A 24,404-nucleotide genomic window follows, 5' to 3' on the forward strand; every position below is an offset into this window, starting at 1 on the left:
CAGTAAAACCATCTGAAGTTAAACCAGAAAAAATATGACAATGTATAATAATTCCAGGGAGACATTCATTAAAGAAGTAAGCTTCTACTATGATCCACTTTTGAGGTATTTTACTACATGTATGGCCAGTGGAGATTTGCTCTGAGCCATCCACACCTTTTTACTTAATTCTAGTACGCCCTTTAATATGTTCTAATATGGTATGATCTGCATATTCCTGGTAGTAAGCCAAGACATCTGTGGATTTAAAAGTTTTTTTCCTCTAAACAATATATATCTTTAATCTTTAAAGCTTCATACTCAAACCAAATAAATGTCCCAAGTCACTTGACTAATTCAAAAGACAAATGTCACTTTCTAGTCTTAAAACAGAAAAGAAAACCTATCAATAGAAGCTGCTTCTTTTTTAATACACTGAACTCAAAAAATCTTTGTTTGGCATTGTCATCCAAACCTATATCACTAAATTATTTTTACAAAGAACTGGAAATCTGAGAAGACTTTTTACAGAGTGGACTTAAAAAACCAAGGACGTGGTAGCATAAGAAAGCAGACAGAAGCATATTATTTTGGCAATACCATTCCTCTGCTCCTTTAATAGAACTGATCCAGTCATCGTGGAACATGCATTGCTCTGGCTGAGGTGCACTGTACTTCTCCACATATTCTAGTTCCACAACCTCTTCCTAGTCACAGAGAGAAACCAGAAGTCAATCAGGTGGTACAGTCTTAAGATATCACATTATGAATTCAAAGATTCCCCAGTTTAATATATACCATTTATATTAGAACTCTTCATAACTCATAAATTTGGAACTATACAGAACTCAAAAACTTTATTGCTGCCCACCTTCCATGCAAGAGACCCGGGTTCAATTCCTGGACCATGCACCCAAAAACAAACAAACAAACAAAAGCTTTATTTGGACTAACAATATGCTAAAACTAATATTAAGAACTGTGGCTTTAAAAAACTAATGCTAAAAATGGGAGGGTGGAGGGGGGAAGAATATTTAAAAAGCTCTCTAAATTATAAAATGATCAAAGCAATTATAAATTTAAGTTTAAATTATAAAAGCAGTATTATGGGAAGTCTGAAAATTAGAGAAAGAAGAGAATTGCCTATAAATCAAAATAACCTAACCCAAAAGTTTTGTTATATGTGCACAATCATTTTGTACACCTGTACCAGCAGTTTACATGCATTTGCTATAAATTTTTCTTGCTAGTTCTTCCAAAATATAAAGGTATCTTTCTAAGTTCATTCATCTGTATTCTCAGAAGGGGGAAAGGTGTTCAAAATTGGATATACAGAAGCTGAAGTTCAAATTTCTAGAATAAAACAGTAAATGAAGGAATCCTGAGTGCTAAAGATAGATTTATAACTGATTCTAAAAAGGATTTTACCAACATTATAAGAGATATAGTATAACAGATATAGTAAAATATAGAAGGTATATGAACTTACAGATGAGATGTTCTCCAATTCCATATGTTTGATGAGTGGCATTCGCAGAAACTGGCCCTTGATAAGGAAATCAAATTCCACATATTTGTGGAACTCTAAAGAAAATACATAATAAAATTATCATCACTCTTAAGATCTGGTTTAAATGGTATTAGCAGACGTATATAAGAAACCTCAAAATAAAGAGGTTTCTATTATCTGAGGGTGGCCTCTGAGTTTCTCCAGAATTTCTCCATGGCACAATCAGACCACATATTCCCATATACTATATGATTTTTAAGAACAGAAATACTGGTATTTTTGTTGGGGTAATTATTTTTTTTATTTTTAAAAACTGTTTATTCTATGGAAAATTTCAAACATAAGAAAATTATAAATAATATAATGAACCTCGATGTATCCATCACCGTCACCTACTCTGACAAATATCAATTCATACACAATCATCTACACTCCTTCCTCCAATTTCCAGCTGGTTTATTATAAAGCAATCTTCAGAAACAATATCATTTTATCTGTAAATACACGTATGCATTTAAAGATGCATATATCTCTAAAATATAAGGTCTTAAAAAATAGAGTCAAAATATTAAAAGTTTTAATACTTGTTTAATATCAAAAGACAGGGCAGGAAATGGCGGCGCAGTGGCAGAGTTCTCACGTGTCATGCTGGAAACCCGGGTTCGATTCCCAGAGTCTACCCATGAAAAAAAAAAATTGAAAATAAAATAACATAAACTGTGAGTTTCAAAAACAAAGTATGTTAATGGAACCACCATTTAGGGGGAAGAATCTTTTATGCAGATGTTTCAAAATGCTAAAAAGCACTTTTGACTGATGTTTGGAGGAATGGGGAGGTGAGAGTTAGAGACTAATGCCTAGTATTTGCCCCTTCTTCATATTGAAATTATGTTTGTGAAAAACTTTTTAAAGCAATCTCTTTATTGCTAACAAGCTACAGTTCTCAATTCAGAGATATTCAAATACATTTCCTATTAGTCTTTCTCTTTACTTTCTTCATGATGTGTACAAATTCTTATGTATAGGTACTTTTATATATTGCACTTGTTAAAAAAAGTTTTTGGACCAGAATAAGATTTATTCCTGCAGTCAAAGCTTTGCAATATCAGTATATAGTTGTTTACTGTTACCACATAGTTGCAGATTTTTTCTAAATTTTTAGATGTATCATTGGTTTGTCTTTTCTGTAAACTGAGGAACTTGGTTATTGATTTGAGCTAAAATGCAAGATTAGATTTCAGTTTAAAAACAACATATCAAATAGTTGATGAGCAAACACTCTTCTGTAGAAGGCTCACAGCTAATAAAGCAGAAAGAATGATAAAATTAGACTATTGCCATTTAGGCACTCCAAATGAAATACTGTATGTCTTCACAGTGATTATTAGTAACTTCTAAAATCATTAATTAGATAAAAGGCTGATGGTAGATGGAATAAGACTGACATCTGAGCCCAAAGATGGTTCTTAGCATATTAAGAGAGACAACTAGATATTAAATGCTTCCTGATGTGATACAATATAAAAATAGACAATATTGCCTGTGAAGTATATATTTTTGCCAAAAAAAGATCAAACCTGGAATCTAATCAAATCTGTAGGTTCTACCATCAGTTTACAGGATTTTCAATTTTTCTTGATTAAATTTTCTTTTATATAATGTTTCATTAGTTTTTAAACCATTGTATTACAGAAAATTTTCAAACATATAAAAAAAAAGAGGAGAATAATATAATAACCCCCTATCTACTAACTTCAATAATTATTAACCCATGGACAATCTTGTTTCATCTATAGCTTTGCATACATTTTTCATTTTAATTTTATGGGCTAATAATTTATATTAGTACAATAATATATGTTTCATATTTTATCTTTATAAATGTTTTATTTTCACACGTTTACAAATTTTTGTATTTAGCCATTAATTTATGAATTCTAAAAATTAAAAAATGAAATACCAGTATTAACACTGATGTTTTTGGTATTAGAGAAAATAAATGCTCAAATATTAAGACTGGCATTTTGTTCCCATGTTGTTTTAACTAGCCAATGAGTTCCAGATGACAAAACCCTTGTGCCAGTCTGTACCAGACTGCTACAATCATAACAATTATACCAAATCTTTATTCTTAAATCATAACCATTGCCTTAAAGCAGAATAAACAGAAATAAATTTTTTCTGAAAACTTTCCTTTCAAAACATTTTTAATCTTCCAGCAGGAAAATCTGTATATTTATAAATTCTACAGTTACAAAATTTACACAGCATTTTTAAATGAGGCAAAAAAAAAAAACTAATTTTTTTAGTGTAGTTAGTGGCATCATGCCCCCTTCTAGCTTCTCACAGTATATATACCCACCATTTTTGGCCTCCAGCAATTTATTGATGATATTACTAAGGTCAGCAATTTCAGAGGCAGCAGGAATTGAGAAGGGAACGTCATCTACTGCATATCTATAAAAAGGAAATGATATGTTAAGATCAATTCTACAGATATTTTAACAAATGTATATTTTTTCATTTAACAAGCATTTATTAGGTACCTACTCCATGCCACACATTCTGCTACATGGGGTGAACAAAAATTAAGAAACGTTTGTTGTCCTCAGAAAGAGATAGTCTGGTAATTACAGAAATTACAATAGAGCTATACAAGAACAATGTCATGTTATATATAAATGGGGACACAAAGAAACAATAGGTCATTTCGAATAAAGAAAAGGATGCTGGGTGAAGCAGGGCCTGAAAAGATGTACAAAAGCAACTCTAAAGCTGCATCTAATAAAGCAAGTTTTCGCCTGGTGGGAGTAGGTATAGGCAGAAGAGGGAATGTACTCAAGCAGGGAAAGTAGCAAAGCTGTAACTAGGGAAGAAGTTGCCCATGTAAACCATTCCAGAAAGTTTGATTTTGCTATAAGCAGTCAGTGACCAAAGATAGCCTAAAGAGATGAAAGAGGTTTTACTTCTTTTCTTATGCAAATAAGGAACCATTGTAGCAATCCAATTTAAGGAATAACATCATCCGAATTTTATTTAGTTAAATTTTTCTGACAGTACCATGGAGATTGGCAGGTTAGGAGTCTCTTATAAGATTGAATGGGAGAAAACATTTGCAAATCACATATCTGAAAAGCAACCTGTATCTAGAATATATAGAGAACACTTAGAACTCAATAAAAATATTAAAAAACAAAGGAGCTGAAATTTATCCAAAAAGGATATACAAATAATAACCAGTAAGTCCATGAAAACATCAAAAAACCATAAGATATCATTTCACACAACTGTGCTGCTGTAACAAAGACAGGTAATGACAAGTTTAGGGAGGATATGGAAAACCCTGAACCCTCATACATTGCTAGTGGGAATATAAAATCGCGCATTGCTTTGTATAACGGTCTGGCAGTTCCTTAAAAAGTTAAAGAGAGTTACTATTTGCCCAGCAATTCTATTCCTAGGAGCATAAACAAAAGAAATGATACAGTATGTCTAGACAAAAACTTGCATATAAATGTTTACAGCAGCACTGTAACAGTCAAAAGATGGAAACAACCCAAATATCCACCAACTGATAAACAGATAAACAAAATGTTATATATTCATGCAATAGAATATTAGTCATAAAAAAGAATGAAGTACTGACACATGCCACATCATGGATGAACCTTGAAAGATTATGCTAAGTGAGAGAAAGACATACACAAAAAACCCCCACATATTATATGATTCCACTTACATAAAATGTCCAAATCCATAAAGAAAGAAAGTAGATTAGCAGTTACCTGGGCTGGAGGAGTTGGGGGGGAGGTGGTTGGGAGTGATAACTAGAGGGTATAAAGTTCTTTTTTAGGGTGATAAAAATGTTCTACAATCGACTGTAGTGATGGTTGTAGAACTCTGTGAATATACTAAAAAAAACACTGAATTCTATAATTTTTAGTGGTTGAAGTGCATGGTATGTGAATTATCTCAAGAAAGCTATTGCCAAAAAAAAGAAAAAGAAAAAGAAAACATCTCTGTGAGACCCAAATTAAGGCTGTAATCAGGAATAGAAAAGATTTAAAAGATGTTAAGTGCTATCTGGAGGGTTTATCAAGATATGCTACAATAAATGTGTTTTGCCACAATCTACCGAATTGCTTCTCAAACTTAAAGTGCACTCAAATAACTGAGGAGTGTGGATTCTAATTCAGTAGTTCTGCCGTAGAATCTGAAATTCTGCTTCCTCTAACAAGCTCCCAAGTGATGCTGAGGCTGCTAAGTAAGGCTAGGCATATATTTAACAGGCTGAAAAATTAAGCAGTTATTTAGGTTAACATTAAGCAGTTATTTAGGAGTGCAGGGGTGGGGTGGTGGGGCTGAGGTGAGATATATTAATTCATATGCATATGAAGTCTATGTCAGGAAGTTAAAATACAATAGTCTATAATCTCAACATCTTATAAGTCCTATGAATCAACAAGTATCTCAATTATAGGGAATGGGGAGTAAAGGCTTAAAATGTACAGAGTTCCCCCCAAAAATGTACAGAGTTCCTATTTGGAACAAGGGAAATGTTTTGGTAATGGATGGTGGTGATGGGAACAAGCCTCGTGAATATAATTAACAGCACTGAAAAATATATCTGGTTGTAGTTAAATGGGGTGATATGTTATATATGTGTTACTAGAATAAAATTTTAAAAAATATAACCATGGAACTGCACTATACAAACAGTGAACCCTAAGTTAAACCATGGACTATAGTTAATAGTATATTTATAAAAATGTTCAGTGTTTAGTTGGTACAAAATTTATATTTTGACTGGTGCATTTCCTAATGTAACTTATGTGGAGAGTTTAACTGAACACCATACATGGAACCTTGAGTAGGACATGAGATTTTATAAGTTTGTCCGGAGTGATGCCCCAATAAATCCCAGAGTGATTTGAACAGTGAATAAAGAAGTATTTGCAAAGTCCCCTTAGGGGAATAGTGAGAAAGGGGGAAAATTCAACTTTCTTGTGTGGAGAATTCCTGATATTCTCACAAGCAGTGGGGACAATCAAAGCAATAGGCCAAGCCCTCAATTTTGGGGTTTGTTCATATGAAACTTATCCCTGCAAAGGGGGATTAGAGAACCTCTTTTGTTGCTCAGATGTGGCCTCTCTCTCTCAGTCAACGTGACAAGCAAACTCACAGCCCTCCCCCCTCTACATGGGACACAACTCTCAGATGCGTAAACCTTTCTGGCAACGTGGGACAGAAATCTTAGAATGAGCTAGGACTCAGCATCAAGGGATTGAGAAAACTTTCTCGACCAAGAGGGGGAAGAGAGAAATGAGACAAAATAAAGTATCAATGGCTGAGAGATTTCAAACAGAGTCAAGAGATTACCCTGGAGGTTATTCTTACACATTACATAGATATCACTTTTAATTAACGTATCTTGGAGAGGCTGGAGGGAAGTGCCTGAAAATGGAGAGCTCCAGTACCCATGTTTCTTGAAGATGTTATAACTTTCGCAATGTGACTGTGTGATTGTGAAAACCTTGTGTATGATGCTCCTTTTATCTACGGTATGGACAGAAGAGTAAAACGTATGGATTTAAAATAAATAAATAATAGGAGGAAAAATGTTAAAATAAATTTAGTAGATTGAAATGCTAGTGATCAATGAAAGGGAGTGGTAAAGAGTACAGAAAAAAAATAGGGGAAACAAAGGCTAAAACACATTAGGCAGATGGAAATACTAGCAGTCAATGAGAGGGAGGGGTAAGGGGTATGGTATGTATGAGTTTTTTCTTTTTTCTTTTTCTGAATTGTTGCAAATGTTCTAAGAAATGATCATGTGATGAATATACAACCATGTGATAATACTGAGTTGCTGATTATACACCAGAATGAAATGATCATATGGTAAGAATGTTCATGTTTGTATGTTTTAAATAAAAAAATAAATAGTACATTCATAAAAATGTTCTTTCATTAATTGTAACAAATGTAGCTGTGGACAACAGGATCTGGGCCCTTCTCCATGTTGAGAATAAGTTAACACAGGTAACTGCCTACCATGACCAGGACAGAAATGAAAGGTCATCAGACTTCCTGGGGGAGGGGGGGATAGTATATACAGATGGCATGATAAATAAAGCATAAAAACTCCCCTCCCTTGATCAATTCTGATAACAAACCTCCAGACCCCTGTATCACAAGACCCTTTGAAACTCTGTTCTCACACCCTATGGAATGTCTTTGTCCTATACCCTTATAAGCTGTCCCTTGCACTCCCCACCCTATTGTGGTGCATTGACTTCTATTTCCCAACTGGCTGCCATCAGGAAGAATATTCTCCTGTTTGTAAGTCCTAATAAAATTCATGTCTAACTCCATGCCTGACGTGTTCTTTGGTATTAGAGCTGCTCTGACCCAAGTGCTCCAAGAGCTGGGCTGGAACAGTACTACACCAATGGAATAATAATAGGATGGTATAGGGGAATTCTATATTTTATGCTCAATTGTTCTGTAAATATACAACCTCTGTAATAAAAAAATCCTTTTAGCTATTTTTTTTTTAATGGAGACAAAAACCTGTAATGACACCTAAGACTCAGAGTTGGAGTTCTGCAGCTCTGAAAGTCAGCATTGTTACATACAACAACTGTAAAAGAAACTGAAAAAGAGATCAGACCTCAATTAGAGATAAAAACAAGGTTGATCTGGTCAGGACTAAGGTAAATCAGAATACAGGGGTAAGGATGACATTGTCTGTATTTTAGAACATCATCTACTGTATGAGACTAAAGGAAGACAGGTTTACTTTGTCACCAAAACCTAAATTTTCTGTAGTACATACTCTAACTTGGCCTGTCTGGATAGCTCTTTTAAACAATGTAAACACATGGGGCCCAAAACGAAAATGAGGGCTTATAATTTTGTATACTTAAGGTAATACCCAGACATATCCCAGAGTATGTTGGGCAGTTAATTCAAAAGTATTGGCAAAGCCTCTTGAAATGTGGGAGAAAAAACATGCAACTATTAAGCTTTACAACCAGGGAAAGCCCTGATACTATCTCAAATACTAGGGACTCCCAAACCAATAAGCCAAGCCCCTGATCAGGAGGCTTGCCTTTGTGAAGTGCATTCCTGTAATGGAGAAGTTAAGCCTACCTATAGTAATGCCTAAAAGTCACTTCCAGAAAATCTCTTTTATTGCTCAGATGTGACATCTCTAAGCCCAACTCTGCAAATAAAATCATTACCCTCTCCACTCCATAGGACATGTCATCCAGGAAAAGTCTCCCTGGCAACGTGGGACATGACTCCCAGGAATGAACCTGGTCCTGGCACTGTGGGATCAACAACGCCTTCCTGGCCAAAAGGGGGGAAAGAATTGTAACAAAAATAAGGTATCAGTGGCTAGGAGAGTTCAAATAGAGTCCAGAGGCTATTCTGGAGGCTCCTCTCATTCAAGCTTCAGCTGGATAGTGCTAATTACCCAAGTTTTGCCAAAACCCAACCAAAATTATTCCTGTTAACCCTAAAGAACATCTAGGGCTATATCTGAAATTCTAAAAAAGTTTCATGTACTAAGATTACCTTCCAGAAACCTACAAGCTCAAGATAAGTTCCTAGGCCAGATAGGTCCTGAAACCCAGAGGGGCCAGTCTCTCCATAAACATCAACTAGTTCTATCCCCCTATCCTATATTGTTGACACTCCTTCTCAACATGAAAAAAGTTAAAATGGGCATAACCCAAATATCCATAAACAACAGAAGAAGGACCAAAGGGGAAGGAGGAATTATAACAGAGAAGTTAGAATTTAACAAATCAGTAAGGCTACTGAAGCATTATATTGATATTTCTTTTGGTCTCAAGTATCTTGGAGCAGCTAGAAGTAAAAACCTAAAATTATGGAGTAGTAACCCATACCAAACTCTGAACTCCGTTCTATAACGGAGTTATAAGTACTCCTTTGAAATGTATTGCTTTTTTGTATATATATTTTATAATAAGACATGGAGAGAAAAAGAATAATAAATGAGTAAATCTAGAATAATATCAACTATATAAAAAATAATACCAACTCCTGAGATTTTAAAATTAGTACAGGATTAAAGTACAAAACAGCAGAAAATAAAACTAGATAAGCACAATATAAGGGTCATAAGGTCTTCTGATTGTCAAAATGATTAAAAGTAGCAATTAACTTAGACCATGAGATGATTAATGGAAACATGATGAAATTATTAGGATGAGTATATTAAAAATATATATTTAACTTCCAAACTAAGAAGGAAGAAAAATGTAATTAAAAATAGTACTTAAGAAACCCAAGAATAGTTCAGAAATGAGATTAAAAAAGAACACATTATGCAAATGGAAAATATTAAAATGGCAGAGTTAAACCTATATATAGCCCTTATCACTGTGCTGGTTTGAAACTGTTATATACTCCCAGAAAAGCCAAGTTCTGTTTCCCAATCTAATCTTGTGGAGGCAAACTTATTGTTTAGGGTGGGACCTTTCAATTAGGTTATTTCCATGGTGATGTGACCCACCCAATTATGGGTGGAACACTTCGATGAGGTGGTTTCCATGGAGATATGACTCATCTAATTGTGGGTGGGACCTTTTGATTAAGTTGTTTCCATGAAGCTGTACCTCTGCCCATTCAATTCCCTTACTGGAGTCCTTTAAGAGGGAACCATTTTGGAAAAAGGTCAGAGCTGACACAGACAGAGATCTCTGCAGGTGCAGAAACAAAATGCCTGCAGGGAAGTTGTTTAAAACCAGAGGCCAAAGGACCAGGTGATGCTAGCCGCATGCCTTCCCAGCTGGCAGGGGTGTTCTGGACACCATCACCCTCTCTTTAAAGTATTTTCCTCTCAATGCCTTAATGTGGACATTTTTATGGCCGCAGAACTGTAAACTTGTGACTTAATAAATACCCTTTATAAAAGTCAACCCATTTTTGGTATACTGCATTCAGCAGCATTAGCAAACTAAACAATTACTTTAAATGCAAAAGTATTCAATGAGATAAAATCTTTGTTATGCATACACACATACACATATGCTGCTTACAAGAAACACATTTAAAACAAAATGAGTTAAAAAAAAAAAACCAAAATGACAGAGTAAAGATGAAAAGAAAAAGAAAAAGATATATCAGGCAAACACCAACCTAAAACAAAACCACACAAAAGAATGATGATGAAGTTTAATAAACAGACCAAAGTGAGTTTAAGAAAAAACCCTTCAAAAAAATTAAATAAAAAAATACAGTGTTTGTGTATACTACAGATGGACTGTATGTATGTGAAAATTTCTCAATAAAAGTATTTAAAAATAAAAATAATAATAAAAATATGGGAAATACTTATATTTAATATTGAATAGAAGAACATCACCGTACTTTACATACAGTGTGCTCTCAAATGTTTAAAATTCTATAGGAAGGGCGGGCCACAGTAGCTCAGGCAGGTTCTCACCTGCCATGCCAGAGACCGGGGTTCAATTTCTGGTGCCTGCCCATGCAAAAAAAAAAATCTATAGGAAAAAAGGCTAGGTAGACCAAAGTGTTACTGGTTTTCATTGGATGACTGTTTTGTAAAATTTTCTGTATTTTTCATGTTTTCTACAATGCTCATGCATTACTTCTACAAACAGGAAAATTTTTATTTTATTTTTAAATTAAGCCACAAGTACATTGTAACAAGATTACCTTTCAGATGATATGTGACAGCTAAGTTGATTTTGTGTGCTTAAACTGTTTTAATCAATGGAATAAAACTTGGGGGCTATTACAAAAAAAATATAGTAGTATTTTTACTATAGCATTACCACATTTTTTGAGAAGCAGACTAAGTATGTAACATACATATATATTATTCATGTGCACTGATAAAACAATTTATGTACACAGTAAGCAACAATATAAGAGGAATGAATATGATTTACCAGATCAATTCATAAAGCTATAAAGACAAAATTAAAGGTATAATCTTCACTCAGGTAAGGGTTTTCCAGCTTATATCTGACATGTTGTTAATGAAACAAATATTTACTGATTGTTAATCATTAGCACCAGAAGCTCTTCATATTTGTTGAATGAATGGCCCAGATAAACCAAGAAGCTTGATATATAGTCCCTGCTCTCAAGGAATTTACAACACAGTTAAAAAAAAAAAAACAGGCAAACACAAAGAAAAGTTATTAATAGTGCAATAAACATCATCACAAGGCTGCATAACTGGGGTTTCATATGAGACCTGAGCAATTTTCAGCTATGCAACTTAAAAATCATATTTGAAAGTCCCATTAATTAAATGAACTTTACTCTGTAATCACTGCAGAACTCCGTTTACTACTACATTAATAAGTAGTGTTATTATTAGCCGAGAAACTAGCTGAAGAAATAACTATGATTTTTATGAAAATCACAGGCGCAGTGAGAGTTGCAGGCGCTTGGGTCGCTCGAACTGACATTAGGTGATATAAGACTTCGAATCTGAGAAACTGCTTGGCCTAAAACGGCGGAGAAAGACTGTAAAAAGAGAATTTGAGCTAAATCTTAAAGAAAAGCTAAGGTTTTCATAGGAGTGGGCATTTCGAACAAGGCAAATAATTTGGTAAAAATGTTTGCACTATATATAAATGCACAAACGTATACCCAAATTGGCTCCATATACTTATCAAATGCCAGTTCTATCAACCCTCTATTCAGAGCTCTATTTTCTAGCCTGGTCCGTCAAAAGAAAATGTATTTTTGGAAGAGGTTAAACACCACTATAAGCCTGTAACCACATGGCCCATCAATCTCTTTTTAAGCTTCCAAGCCATTTTTCACTGTTAAAATTACCTATATACGGCGTTCTTTATTGAGGAAGGAAACCTTCAGGCCCCTCCATATTCACAATTAAAATCAGACAGAGTCCGTGTTGCTGGGCAGAAAGGAGGTGATATCGGAGGACGGCCGGCCAGTCCCAGAGAAATCCTCACAAGAGACCGCTTCCACTTGAGAGGAAAACAGACTTAAACGAAGAGTCAAAAAAAGAGGAGGGGAGGGAGGCGGGGAACGTGAATTGATAACAAAGACAACCAGGAAGCTGCAAAGTCAGGACTAGAAAAGGAAAGGAGAGAAATGAGGACGCTTACTTCTTGTTGTCGGTGTAGAAACGTGTCTGAAGCTGAGCCATGGCGGGATGAGTACGCACGAGACTTGCCCAACAGAAACGTACGGGGTAATGGTCAAAGAACTGGCCCTTTAGTCTCTTGGAACTACAAAAAGAGGAAAAATTAGATCGTACAGGTAAGAGAGAAACTGCTATCGAAGTCTGGCTTCCACTTTCTTTGCTCGGGTCTGCGCCGCAGATAGCCCCATGAGGCCACTCTTACCCGGAAGCTCAGCCCACAAACATCAACTACCTATCGCTAGATTTAGAAATCATTGATTAATAAAGCCTAGTCTTAAAGGCGGCGCGTCCCTTTCATCACGTCTGGATTATTTTTAATATAATTAGGTCTTAATCTATTAGAAAGATAGCGAAAGCCCAGATTCAAATCTGTTCTTTTGTTTTTTAACATTTTCAAGATGCTGTTCTCTGACTCGATACTTCAAACACGGTTTCTAGATACCACAACCCCCAGAAAGTAATGCTTCTCAGACGCTTTGATCTCTGGGAATTGTAGTCTTTTCTTTTTTTTTTTTTTTTTGCTACTAAGCAAAAGACATATCTGATTTGCATGGATTTCTTCCGACTCCCAACCAGATAGTTATTAAATTCTATCAGCCTTCAGATTTGATTGGCTAAAGCCTTGTCCGGCAACCTTTCTCACGCGTATTCCCAACCAGCACTTCACTCTCCCGAAATTTTTCCTGGGCCGCGCCTCTAGCTTCGGGTTTTAGATCCAGGTGAGGGGCGGGAATTCGGAAAAAGAACTAATCAAGAGAGACATTGATAATGGTGGCCGATTGGGGTCTTATCTCATGGAACTGCCCTGCTTGTTCCTGGAGGTGTGCGCCTGCGCCTTGTTCTGGTCTCCATGGCGGGGCCTCGGAACCAAGACGAGGTTGAGTAGACTCGTTTTGAATTTTTTTCCCCCTCTGCTCCGGCGCTTTATGGACTTCCCTCTTCGCCCTGTAGCCTTCTCGGCGGGAGGGGGGCTGGGGGAATCGAAGGTTTGGCAAAGCTGTCTGCTCTGACGGACCAGACGCCACCTCCCAACCCCCCTTTCTTCCTCCTGCCCCCTTCCATCACCTCCTGACCCGTCCGGGCTCTAACAACGGCCGGCCCCCGCCCCCTCAGTTCCCGGGCGCTTGGCGCACCCTGCGCGCTCTTCCTCGGCGCCTATTGGGGGTCCAACATGGCGGGTTCTACTGTCCTGGGCCCAGAAGGAGGCTCGTTGGCCCCTGGGGAGTCCCGCTGGAGGAGGAGGAGGATGTTAGGATTCTTGAAGAGGGTTGTAAGCCTGAAGCCGCCACTGTCGCGGAGAAGGATCCTTTGGTCGGGAGCACCAGTGGGTGATCCCTCACGGCGTGCCCCGCCCCGCTTTTCGGGTTGTTTTTTTCCCCTTTCTGGGCCCCTTTATATCATGTGTTTAGAAGGGGAAAGACATCTTCCCAAATACTCTCTCCCCCTTTTTTATTTTTTTATTTGAAGTTACCGAAAGGCCTTGTTCTCAGTGACCCTGAGAATTACTCTGATTGAATTTAGTTTTTTTCTGAGAGAAGTAGAATGGATGGAGAAATACTATCCACATCCCAAAGTCACTTTATAAGGCGTTCGCCAGAAAAGTTCCAAGAGGGGGAACTTCAAGAGACAGTCGTTTAGAATAAGGCAACAATTGGATTGCAAAATTTGTGGCCAGAGCGGTATGTGTGCAGGTGAAAGCAACTAAAGCATTTTTTTACGTTGCTTAAAGACGTACTACAGTTAAGTAACGCCTAATACTTACATCAATTATAGAAAATGAGAAATGATTTAAACAGTTATAAGACAAAAATACTTTATCAGAGAGCAGTGACAGACTAGAACTGTGTTCAGTTTACCTACATTTTTTAGAATGTTGGCCCCTGGAACCAGAATGTCTGGATTCGAACCCTGCTTCAGCTACTTATTTAGCCTCTGTGCCACTCTTTGGTCAACTGAAATGCCATAAAGGGAGACTCCAATAAATGTTAACTATTATTACTGTCATTATCGTTTAGATGTCAGTCTAACAAAAAGTTTTGCCACCATGAACTTAAATAAGGGAGAATAGTTACGTTACATTGTTCGAGGAATAAAATGAGAAAACCTCTGTGAAGTCCAAGGAAATCACTTCTTAGGATTGAGCTTTCTGATAGAAACTGGTCATTTAAGCCTGTTTTAAGGGTGAGGATTTTAAACAAACAAATCCAGGCAGCAGAAGCTTGAAACACTTTCTTAATTGAAATCTTGCCATTGAATCCATATTTTTTTCAATTTGGTAGAAGTGGTAAGAAATTTGCCAGTTTTACACATTCTCCTTTAGTCATAAATGATTTTTTAATTACAACAGAATTAGCTGATTTAAAATTCATAGAACCTGAAATAATTTTCAATTAGGCTTTGTTTCAGATATATTTTTATTGATAATAATTAGTTAAAATATTTTCAAAAAATAGTATAGTTAATCAACAGGTTAATTTTTTCACTATCATTAATTTAAATTTATCAAAATAAGAAAACGTGATACCTGATATTTAAATATAATATAGTTTGATCTGAATTCGAACTGAAAAATATGACCAGTATGATACAGAAGCTGAATATATACTTAATAAGATAAAACTGCAATTTGTAAAGCAGAAACGTTGGATACACTAAAATTGTATTTTTCATTTGACTGAAACTCTTAGTTAAGGAAGAGTTGTATTAGTAAGGGTTCCAAGATAACTGAAGACCCAGTGTGATGTTTTTGTATTTTTCACAATGGTGACTTGTGTGCTCTCTTTTGGGTTGCCTTCAAACAATACCTAGGATATTTAGAGCTTTTACTTTGAGTGTTTTCCTTGAGCTGATACAGCAATAACTGCAAGCTTTTGGTTCTTAATAATTTCCTTCAGAATTCATTTACTGTGAGCCTCATGAAGATAAACTGTCATCTGCAGAACTGCAGATGTCTGGCTTGTAAAATACATTTATCTTTATTATATGGTTGGTTGGTTTGTCTTCTGTGTGTAATGGCATAGTGTGGTATGATATAAGGACTATGTGTGGTCTTTAGCATCCTGATTTTTTTTTCCTACCTGGTTTGAAATCTATCTCTAATGCTTTCTGTGATCTTAAACAAGTTACTTGACAACTTTGGTTCTCTTATCTGTAAAATGAAAATGATGATATCTACCTTAGAGTTATTGTGAGGATTAAATGAAGTAATTTGTAAAACTCTCAAAGGGCAAAGAGGTAAAAAGAGTTACATATGTACAGATTAAGAAATGGGTGAAAAAAACAAGTTTACAGGGATGCTTAGAGGAAGGGCATCCCTTACTTAGAAAAAAGAAAAGAGACATTGTGAACACCAGCCTTGAATTTTTTCATGCTATCTGAAATGTTAAAGTAGGTTATTGTTTATATATGTTTGCATACTTTTCAAATTTTGATGTTGGTTTAACATACTACAACTTTTCCAAACCCATCTTTAAAAAATAAATTACTCTGTTAAAATATTTGCGAATAAGGAGTCTTGATTTAATTTTTCTACTACTGATTCATAGCGATTTTGTATAAATCATAACAAGAACATTGTCATTCACCTTTCTCTAAAAGATGAGGGAATTTTATTTTCTAAAGTACTTGTGGGCAATATCTCTAAATTTAGTAAGCTTTGACACTGATATTGAAAAGATTCAGAGATCCTTTTAATTTTGAGAGACTAATCAATGTGCTGGAATCAAGAGAAAGTCTAAACTTCAAGTGGCTTCATTCTATATGTGCTATCCTGTTTGGGGCTTTTTTTCTCAGATTATTTGCTTTAACAGATACATTTTAATCAACACAAAAGTCAATAAGGAAACAGCAGCATAATCAGATGTTAAGGTAGACTTTTTAGAAATTTAAGCTGAGAAATTATTTCTAAAGCTTGGAACAAATAGAATTGCTGTGGAATAAAGTAAAAATAGACCAGCAAGTAAGTGACTTCAGCCTGAATAGTTTCTTCCCCTCTGCAACACATTCACTTTGTATAAACAATTAAAAAAACCCTTCCTCCCTATAAATAACAATTTCTGGTCTTACAGTATTTTTTAAATTTGTCATTTATCAAGAAAACTTTGCTTTTGATAAATGATAAATCCACTTTCATAATAAGATAAGAAACATTCTTGGAAATAATTTTCCAGCAAAATTTAATGCCTTTGAGTGTTAAATAATTAACTGTAGCCTCCATATTTAACACCTTTCTTTCTATTCTATTTTTCCAATCCCAATTCTTCTTGCTTAAGCAATAAGCTTGTCAAATCTATTCCATGATTTTGTTGTTGTTGTTGTTGTTGGAGGGTGGGGGAGAGAGGAGGTCTTTATTTTCAAACTTCTTGTGACTTCAAAAGATGCTCTGGTAGTAAATATTTACATTGAGAAAAATGTAATTCGCTATGGAGGTCTTTGTTTCTGTGGTCGATAAAGAAGGTAAGCTTTGAAACAAAACTCTAATCTAAATACGTAATTTTAGGATGTCCTCAGGCCAGGACACTGAGTTATCTGTAAAGTCAGTCCTAGTTTTTAGATTTCTTCGCTGAGTCTGGTGATGGTTCTACTATGCCAAACTAGTAATGACTGTTTTATAATAAAACCTGCATAGTGAAATCTGGTGATTTTCTTTATGTGTAGAAAAATAAACTATACATTGAATACCTTCTCATTACAGAGAAATGGCTACTGTGAAGACATAAGTATAGCTTTGACATAAATGAAGCAAGCTACAACTATCATGACTTAGTGCTCCCAAAAAGGAAGAACTTTCAGTGGACAAAAAAGGGCATTCTGGGGGGTAGTAGAATGTTTGAGTCCTGGAATTTAAATTTGAGTCTCTGCTTGAAGATAATAATTTGATATTTAGCTAAAGAAAGTAACAGCTCCATAAAAATTAACTATTGTCCTTTCTATTACATGTTAATGAAAAATTCAAATTGCACTTTTTGCTGTTTATGGATACCAGCTAGAATATTTTATACCTAGGTGTTTAATATTATCATGTATATTCTTAAAATCTACACTTCGACAAAGGGTGCATGAAAGTAAGGCTCGTTTATAGCATTTATAAAACACGTACTTGCTATTGAAGATAGGTGGGAAAATTCGGTATTTTAAGTAACCCTGTATTTGAGAGGATTGAAAAAGGTAATGCAGATTGTTAGAAGGAAGGGGGAGAAGGAGAAATACTTCTTATTGCATTCAAATTATTTTAAATAAAAGGTGTCTACAATTTAAAAATATACTTTTAATGCCCAATTCAAAAGTGGATTAGGTCAATAGTCCATTATTAAAATCCACTTTTCCATATAGGAACAACTTTAAATAGTATTTTCCTAATGTAACCACCAAAAGCTTATTTAACCCACAATATAGATACACTGTAGTATGTTCTGAAAGAAAACTTTTGTCTCCAAAGACAGTAGAAATAGAAGTTATCTTTCTTCCTTTGCCGGATCTTAATTTAGACAAAATTCTAAAACTGATAGTTTATGTTTGGTAGTCTTCCTTTCTCAACATGACAATCCCTGTCACAGTTTCCAACATTACTGTGCCTTTAGTAAGACACATCTCCCTAGTGCCTTCATACTGCCTTTCTTCACTGCTGCATCTAGCACAGGCCTGCTGAATCCATCTAAGTGCTCTGAACCTAAGTATACTTGCTTTCTCACCTCCAAATTAAACTTTTTATTCCCTCTGTACTGTCTTGACTCATCTTAAAGGAAGAAAGCTATCTTTGTATAAATTTACACAAATTCATGATACTATCCCAGGAATATTTTTTCATTAAGAGATAATGCTTATTAATGCCAATGAAAATTTCATTGATGAAATTTCAGATAGGATAAGTAAATAAAGTAGGAAAAAAATATTTAGGTCGGTAGGGATAACTTGTAGTGGGGTCAAGGCACCTATTAGAAAACTGGGAATAAGTTTTTTTAGTTCTAAACTATTTGCATTTTTTACGATTCCTTCCCTGACTTCACTTGTAAATCGATCCTACAGAATGTTTTCTCAGTGGCTGCAATGTGTGCACAGAGAGAGCTTTAGTTATTGGGTGGGGTCAGATATACTTAGATTGTTTACCAGAGTGTTTTTGGTTTTTATTTTTTGGCATGGGCAGGCACCTGGAATCGAACCGGGTCTCCGGCATGACAAGCGAGAATTCTGCCCCTGAGCCACCATTGCAGTGCCCTACAGAGTACATTTTGAATGTTAGAGACTACATCTAATTAAATTTCAGCCTGGAAAATTTAAGAATAAAAATGAACAAAAAGTTTCTTTTCGCACCTGTATTTTATTTGTTATAATTACCTATCCAAACAAAAATGTCTTTTAAACTAGGGATTGTTTGACTAATGAAAGAAGGGAGCTTTTTGACTTGAAAGAATTATTTTTATCTTGAAAGAATTGTGGTTAGTAATATAGGCTTTGATATCAACACATTAGTCCTGGCTCAGCAACTAACAATATTTGTAATCTTGGGGAAGTTACTTATCTTGGCTGAGTTTATTTCTTCATATGTAAATTGGAGTAAGTAATTAAGTTACAAGTTTATCAAAAGGATTAAATAAAATGACTATGCTATATAAAATACTTTTTTAGCACAGTGCCTTATACATAGTAAGTGTTCAATAAATGTTAATCTTATAAGCTTGTCAATGAACCTCAGTTTCCTTTTCTGTAAAGTGGTGATAATAATAGCCTTGACATTTGATCAAAAAGCAGTTGGCTTTATATATATCTGGGTCTATTTCTGGACTGTATTCTGCTCCATTGATCTATTTGTCTATCTTTACACTAATATTGCACTATCTTGATTACTTAATAGTAAGTGTTGAATCAAATAGTGTAAGCTCTCCATCTTTGTTCTTTTTCAGAGTTGTTTTGGGTAGTCTAAGACTTCTGCATTTCCACTTGAATTTTAGAATCAGCTTGTCAATTTCAAAAAAAGCCAATTGGGATTATATAAAATATACAATATTGAGTCTTCTATTCCATAAACACGGTATATATTTCCATTTTTTAGGTATTCTTTAATTTCTTCTAGCATTGGTTTACACTTTTCATTGCACAGATGATACATATCTTTCATCAGATTTTTTTTCCTAAAAATGTCATATTTTTAGCTGTTGTGCTTTTGAAGGAGGTTTATATTATACTTAGTCAACCAAAGTTATAGTCTTAACTTGTTCTCCACATTGAGTTGCATTTTGGCCTTTATTTTCTGACTAAAGTAATTTGTTATTGTTAGGAAGAATTTCTGTTAGAAAAGTACCAAATAAAATATTCCTTTTATTTTCTTTTTTTTATCTGACTGTCTTGCTCATAGCAACTCAACTATATTTCTTTGGTTGGTCTAGATATTTGGAAATTTTGAAAAAAATAAGACTTTATATAAAAGATCTTGTATTTATTTAACTTTTAATTTTGACATAATTTCAAACTTACGTAACAGTTGCAAAATAATGCAAAACCCATACTCCAATATACCAGTTTTACAATTTTGCCATGTTTGCTGTGTCATTCAATCCATCCATTTTAGTCTGTTTGTCCATTTGTCATCCATTCATCTGTGTGTATCTAGTTACCTATCAATTTCCTAAATATTTGAGAGTAGGTTGTATATGTCATGCTCCTTGAACACATAATAATTCCGCAGAACAAGAACGCTCCCTTATGTAATCAATTTAAGCACAGTTATCGAGTTCAAGGACTTTGACATTGATAAAAAGTTTCAGCATCTATTCCAGGGTTTTCATATGTTCCAATAATGTCCTTATGAACCATTTATCCTACATTGTTAAATTCAGCCCAGAATCATGTATTGCATTTGTCATTGTTTATAGTTGCTCTTTTTTAAATTGTAAAAACAATTAAAAATCTCTATATATGTATATACATATATATGTGTGTGTGTATTATAAACTCTCCCATCTTAACCACTCCCAAGCATATGGGATTAAGCACATTCACAATGTTATACTACCCTCACCACCATCTATTATCAGAATTTTCCCATCACCCCAAACAGAAACCCTATACCCATTATGTATTAACTTCCCATTTCATCTGTTTCCTGGTCCCTGATAACCTGTACTCTATTTTCTTTTGCCATGTGTTTGCATTCTGGCTATTTTATATAAATGGAACCATGCAGTATGTGTCCCTTTGTATCTGACTAATTTCACTCAACATGATGTCCTCAGAGTTCATCCATGTAGTGGCATGTATATACATGGTACATGCACAGAAGTACATTCCTTTTTAAAGCTGAATCATATTCCATTGTGTGTATATACCACATTTTGTTTATCCATTCATCTACTGATGGATACTTGGATTGCTTCCACCTTTTGGCTGTTGTAAATAACACTGCCATGATCATTGGTATGCAAATATCTGTTCAAGTCCTTGCTCTTGCATTTCTTTTGGTATATTCCTAGAATTAGGAATGCCAAGTCATATACTAGTTCTGTGTTTAACTTTTAGAGAACTGTCAAACTGTTTTCCTGACAGCTGCACCATTTTTCAATCCTCCAGCAATGTGCAAATGTTCCTATTTCTCTGCATTATCACCAGCACTTTTTTCTCTGCTTTTTTAACAACACCTATTCACTGAGAGTGAAATGGTATTTCATTGTGGTTTTTTTTTTTTTTAACTTTTTATTTTAAAACACTTTCAAACTTACAGGACTACAGGACAGATACAAAAATAATACAATCCTCCTACAGAGAATTAAAATGTACCTCTTTCCCCCCAGATACCCAAAGCCACTAATTTCAACATTTTGCTGCATTTGCCATTTCATTGTATCTATCCATCCAACTATCTATCTGTCATCTATTTATCAATACATTTTCTGAGCATTTGAGAGTATGTTGTATACATCATGCTCCATGAACATATAATATTGCCATGTACCTTTCCTAAGAACAAGGATGTTCATTTGTGTAACCACCTTAAGTGCAGTTATAAAGTTCAAGAAATTTAATGTTGATATATAGTTTACAGTCAATATTCCAATTTTTTCATATGTCCCAATAATGTCCTTTTGAGGCTTCTCTCTTCCCTTATTACATTTAAGATTATGTATTGCCTTTAATTATCATTGTCCCTCTAGTTGCTCTTTATTATTATTGTAGTAACATATATGCAACATAAATTTCCCAATTTCAACCACTCCCAAGTATACCATTCAGTGGGATTAAACCCATTTACAATATTGAGGTACCCTTACCACCTTTCATTACTAAAACTTCCCTTCCCCCCAAACAGAAATCCTACAACCACTATACACCCTCTCTACCCACACCAGTGGCAGTCTGTATGCTATTTTCTGTTCCTATGAGCTTGCATATGCTCTGATTTTTTTTTTTGGTAGTTATCATGGGGCATAAATTTAACATCTTAAATCTATAAAAATCTCGTTTGCTTTTATACCAACCTAACTTTAGTATAATTTGCAAACCGTGTTCCTATACCCCTTCATCTCCCCATCGATATGTGGCTTTTATCACAAATTATGTATTTATTCCTTGAGTGTGAAATCACTACCATTACATTTTATTAACTATTTACTATTATAATACTATTTACTATTACATATATCTTTTAGATTTTATAGGAAGTAAAAAGTGAAGTTACAAACCAAAAATACAAGCATACTTGTGTTTATATTTAACTATATTGTTACCCTTACCAGAGATCTTTATTTCTTCATTTGGTTTCAGTATGTCCTTTCCTGTCTACTGCAGAACTGTCTTTAGCATGTCAGTGGAGCCCATCTAGTTGTGATGAACTCTCTCAGCTTTTGTTTTTCTGGGGATATCTTAATCTCTCCCTCATTTTTTTGAAAGACAGTTTTGCTGGGTATAGAATTTTGGATTGGCAATTTTTTGCCTTCAGCACTTTTAAATGCCTATTTAAATTTCATCCCATTGCCTTCTTGCTTCCATGCTTTCTGATGAGAAATCAGCCCTTATTCTTATTAAGGCTCCCTTGTACATAACATGTTACTTTTCTCTTGCAGCTTTCAGAATTCTCTATTTATCTTTGGCATTGATTATAATATATTGTGTTGTAGGCCTATGGAGTTTATCCTGTTTGGAGTTTGTTGAGCATTGTGGATGTGTTCATTGTGGTTTTGATTTGCATTTGCCTAATGGATAATGATGTTGAGCAATTTTTGTTTGCTTATTGGCCATTTGCATATCTTCTTTGGAGAAATGCCTGGTTTGTTGTTGGAGTTGTAGGATTTCTTTTTATATTCTAGATATTAAGCCTTATCCAACATATGGCTTGTAAATATCTTCTCCTGTTCTGTAGATTTTCTTTTCACTTTATTAATAAATATTTTCTCCTGTTCTGTAGATTGTCTTTTCACTTTCTTAATAGTGTCCTTTCATGCACAGAGTTTTTAATTTTGATGAGGTTGAATTTATTGATTGTTTCTTTTGTTGCTCATGTTTTTGGTATTATATCTAAGAATTCAGTACTGAATCCCAGATCATTAAAATTTGCCTCTATGTTATTTTCTATAAGTTCTATAGTTTTGACTTTTATATTTTTGTCCTTGATCCATTTTAAGTTAAGTTTTGTACGTGATGTGAGGTTGGGATCTAACTTCATTCTTTTGTGTGTGAATATACAATTTTCTCAACATCATTTGTTGAAGGAACTGTTCTTTCCCCATTCATTGCATATACTTAGTCTCATTAGCAAAAATAATTGGCCATAGATGTGTGGTTCTGTGTCTGGTTTTTCAGTTCTGTTCCACTGGTTTGATTATTATAGCTTTGTAGTACATTTGAAATTGGGCAGTGTGAGTCCTACAACTTTGTTCTTTTTCAAAACTTGTTTTGGCTGTTTGGGGCCCCTTGCAATTTCTTAAGAACCTGAGGCTTGGCTTTTCCATTTCTGCTAGGATTCTGATAAGGATTCCACTGAATTTGTAGATCACTTCAGGTAATATTGACATCTTAATAATATTTTTTCCAATTCATGCGCATGAAATGTCTTGCCATTTATTTAGGTCTTCTTTAATTTCTTTCAGCAGTTTTCTAGTTTTCAGCATACAAATCTTTTATATCCTTAGTTAAATTTATTCTTAGATATTTTATTCTTTTAGATTCTGTTATAAATGGAGTTGCTTTCTCAGTTTCCCCTTTTATTTAATCATTGCTAGTTTTTAGAAACCAAACTGATTTTTTGCATTTTGATCTTATACCCTGCCACTTTGCTGAATAACTTTATTAGCTCTAGCAGTTTTCTTGTTTATTCCTTTGGATTTTCTATATATATAAGATCATGTCATCTTCAATAAAACTAGTTGTACTTATTCCTTTCCAATTTGGATATCTTCTGTCTTTTTCTCACCTAAGTATTCTTGCTGGAACTTCTAGTACAATATTGAATACTACTATTCAATACAGTATTTGGTGGTGAAAGTGGGCATTCTTGTCTTGTTCGTGACCTCAGTGGCAACAATGAATATGTCAACCGTGGGTTTTTCATAAATGGCCTTTATCATATTGAGTAAGTTGCCTTTCCTTCTTAGTTTTCTACATATTTTTATCAAAAAAGGGTGCTAGATTTTATCAAATCAGTGAGATAATCTTCTGGCTTTTTCTGTTAATTGTATTTTTGTGTTATATCCATTGATTGATTTTCATATGTTGAGGTACTCTTGTATTTCTGGGATAAATCCC

The 24,404-nt window shown here is 34.6% G+C and overlaps 2 protein-coding genes across 10 annotated transcripts in view; one reads left to right on the forward strand and one right to left on the reverse strand.

The window, feature by feature from the left end:
* WDR12 (WD repeat domain 12) overlaps positions 1–13,756 on the reverse strand; it is a 30,569-nt gene extending 16,813 nt beyond the window's left edge. The window contains exons 1-5 of one of the 5 annotated variants that reach the window (XM_077154777.1): positions 13,740–13,756; positions 12,637–12,759; positions 3,852–3,946; positions 1,469–1,563; positions 580–686 (exon numbers count right to left, since the gene is read on the reverse strand). In XM_077154777.1, the coding sequence (XP_077010892.1) occupies positions 580–686; positions 1,469–1,563; positions 3,852–3,946; positions 12,637–12,677 (338 nt within the window). In that variant the 5' untranslated portion in view covers positions 12,678–12,759; positions 13,740–13,756. The other 4 variants (XM_077154776.1, XM_077154775.1, XM_077154778.1 and 1 more) reach the window with 4 other exon arrangements.
* The window catches only part of CARF (calcium responsive transcription factor), a 101,898-nt gene continuing 90,715 nt past the window's right edge, over positions 13,222–24,404 (forward strand). For 3 of the 5 annotated variants that reach the window (XR_013173000.1, XR_013173001.1, XM_077154768.1), the window contains exon 1: positions 13,223–13,551. The gene's annotated coding sequence lies outside the window, so the exon portion shown is untranslated. Of the gene's footprint in view, positions 13,552–24,404 lie in introns of all 5 variants that reach the window. The other 2 variants (XM_077154771.1, XM_077154770.1) reach the window with 2 other exon arrangements.

Source organism: Tamandua tetradactyla, chromosome 3 (assembly GCF_023851605.1).
Source record: "Tamandua tetradactyla isolate mTamTet1 chromosome 3, mTamTet1.pri, whole genome shotgun sequence".
NCBI lineage: Eukaryota > Metazoa > Chordata > Mammalia > Pilosa > Myrmecophagidae > Tamandua > Tamandua tetradactyla.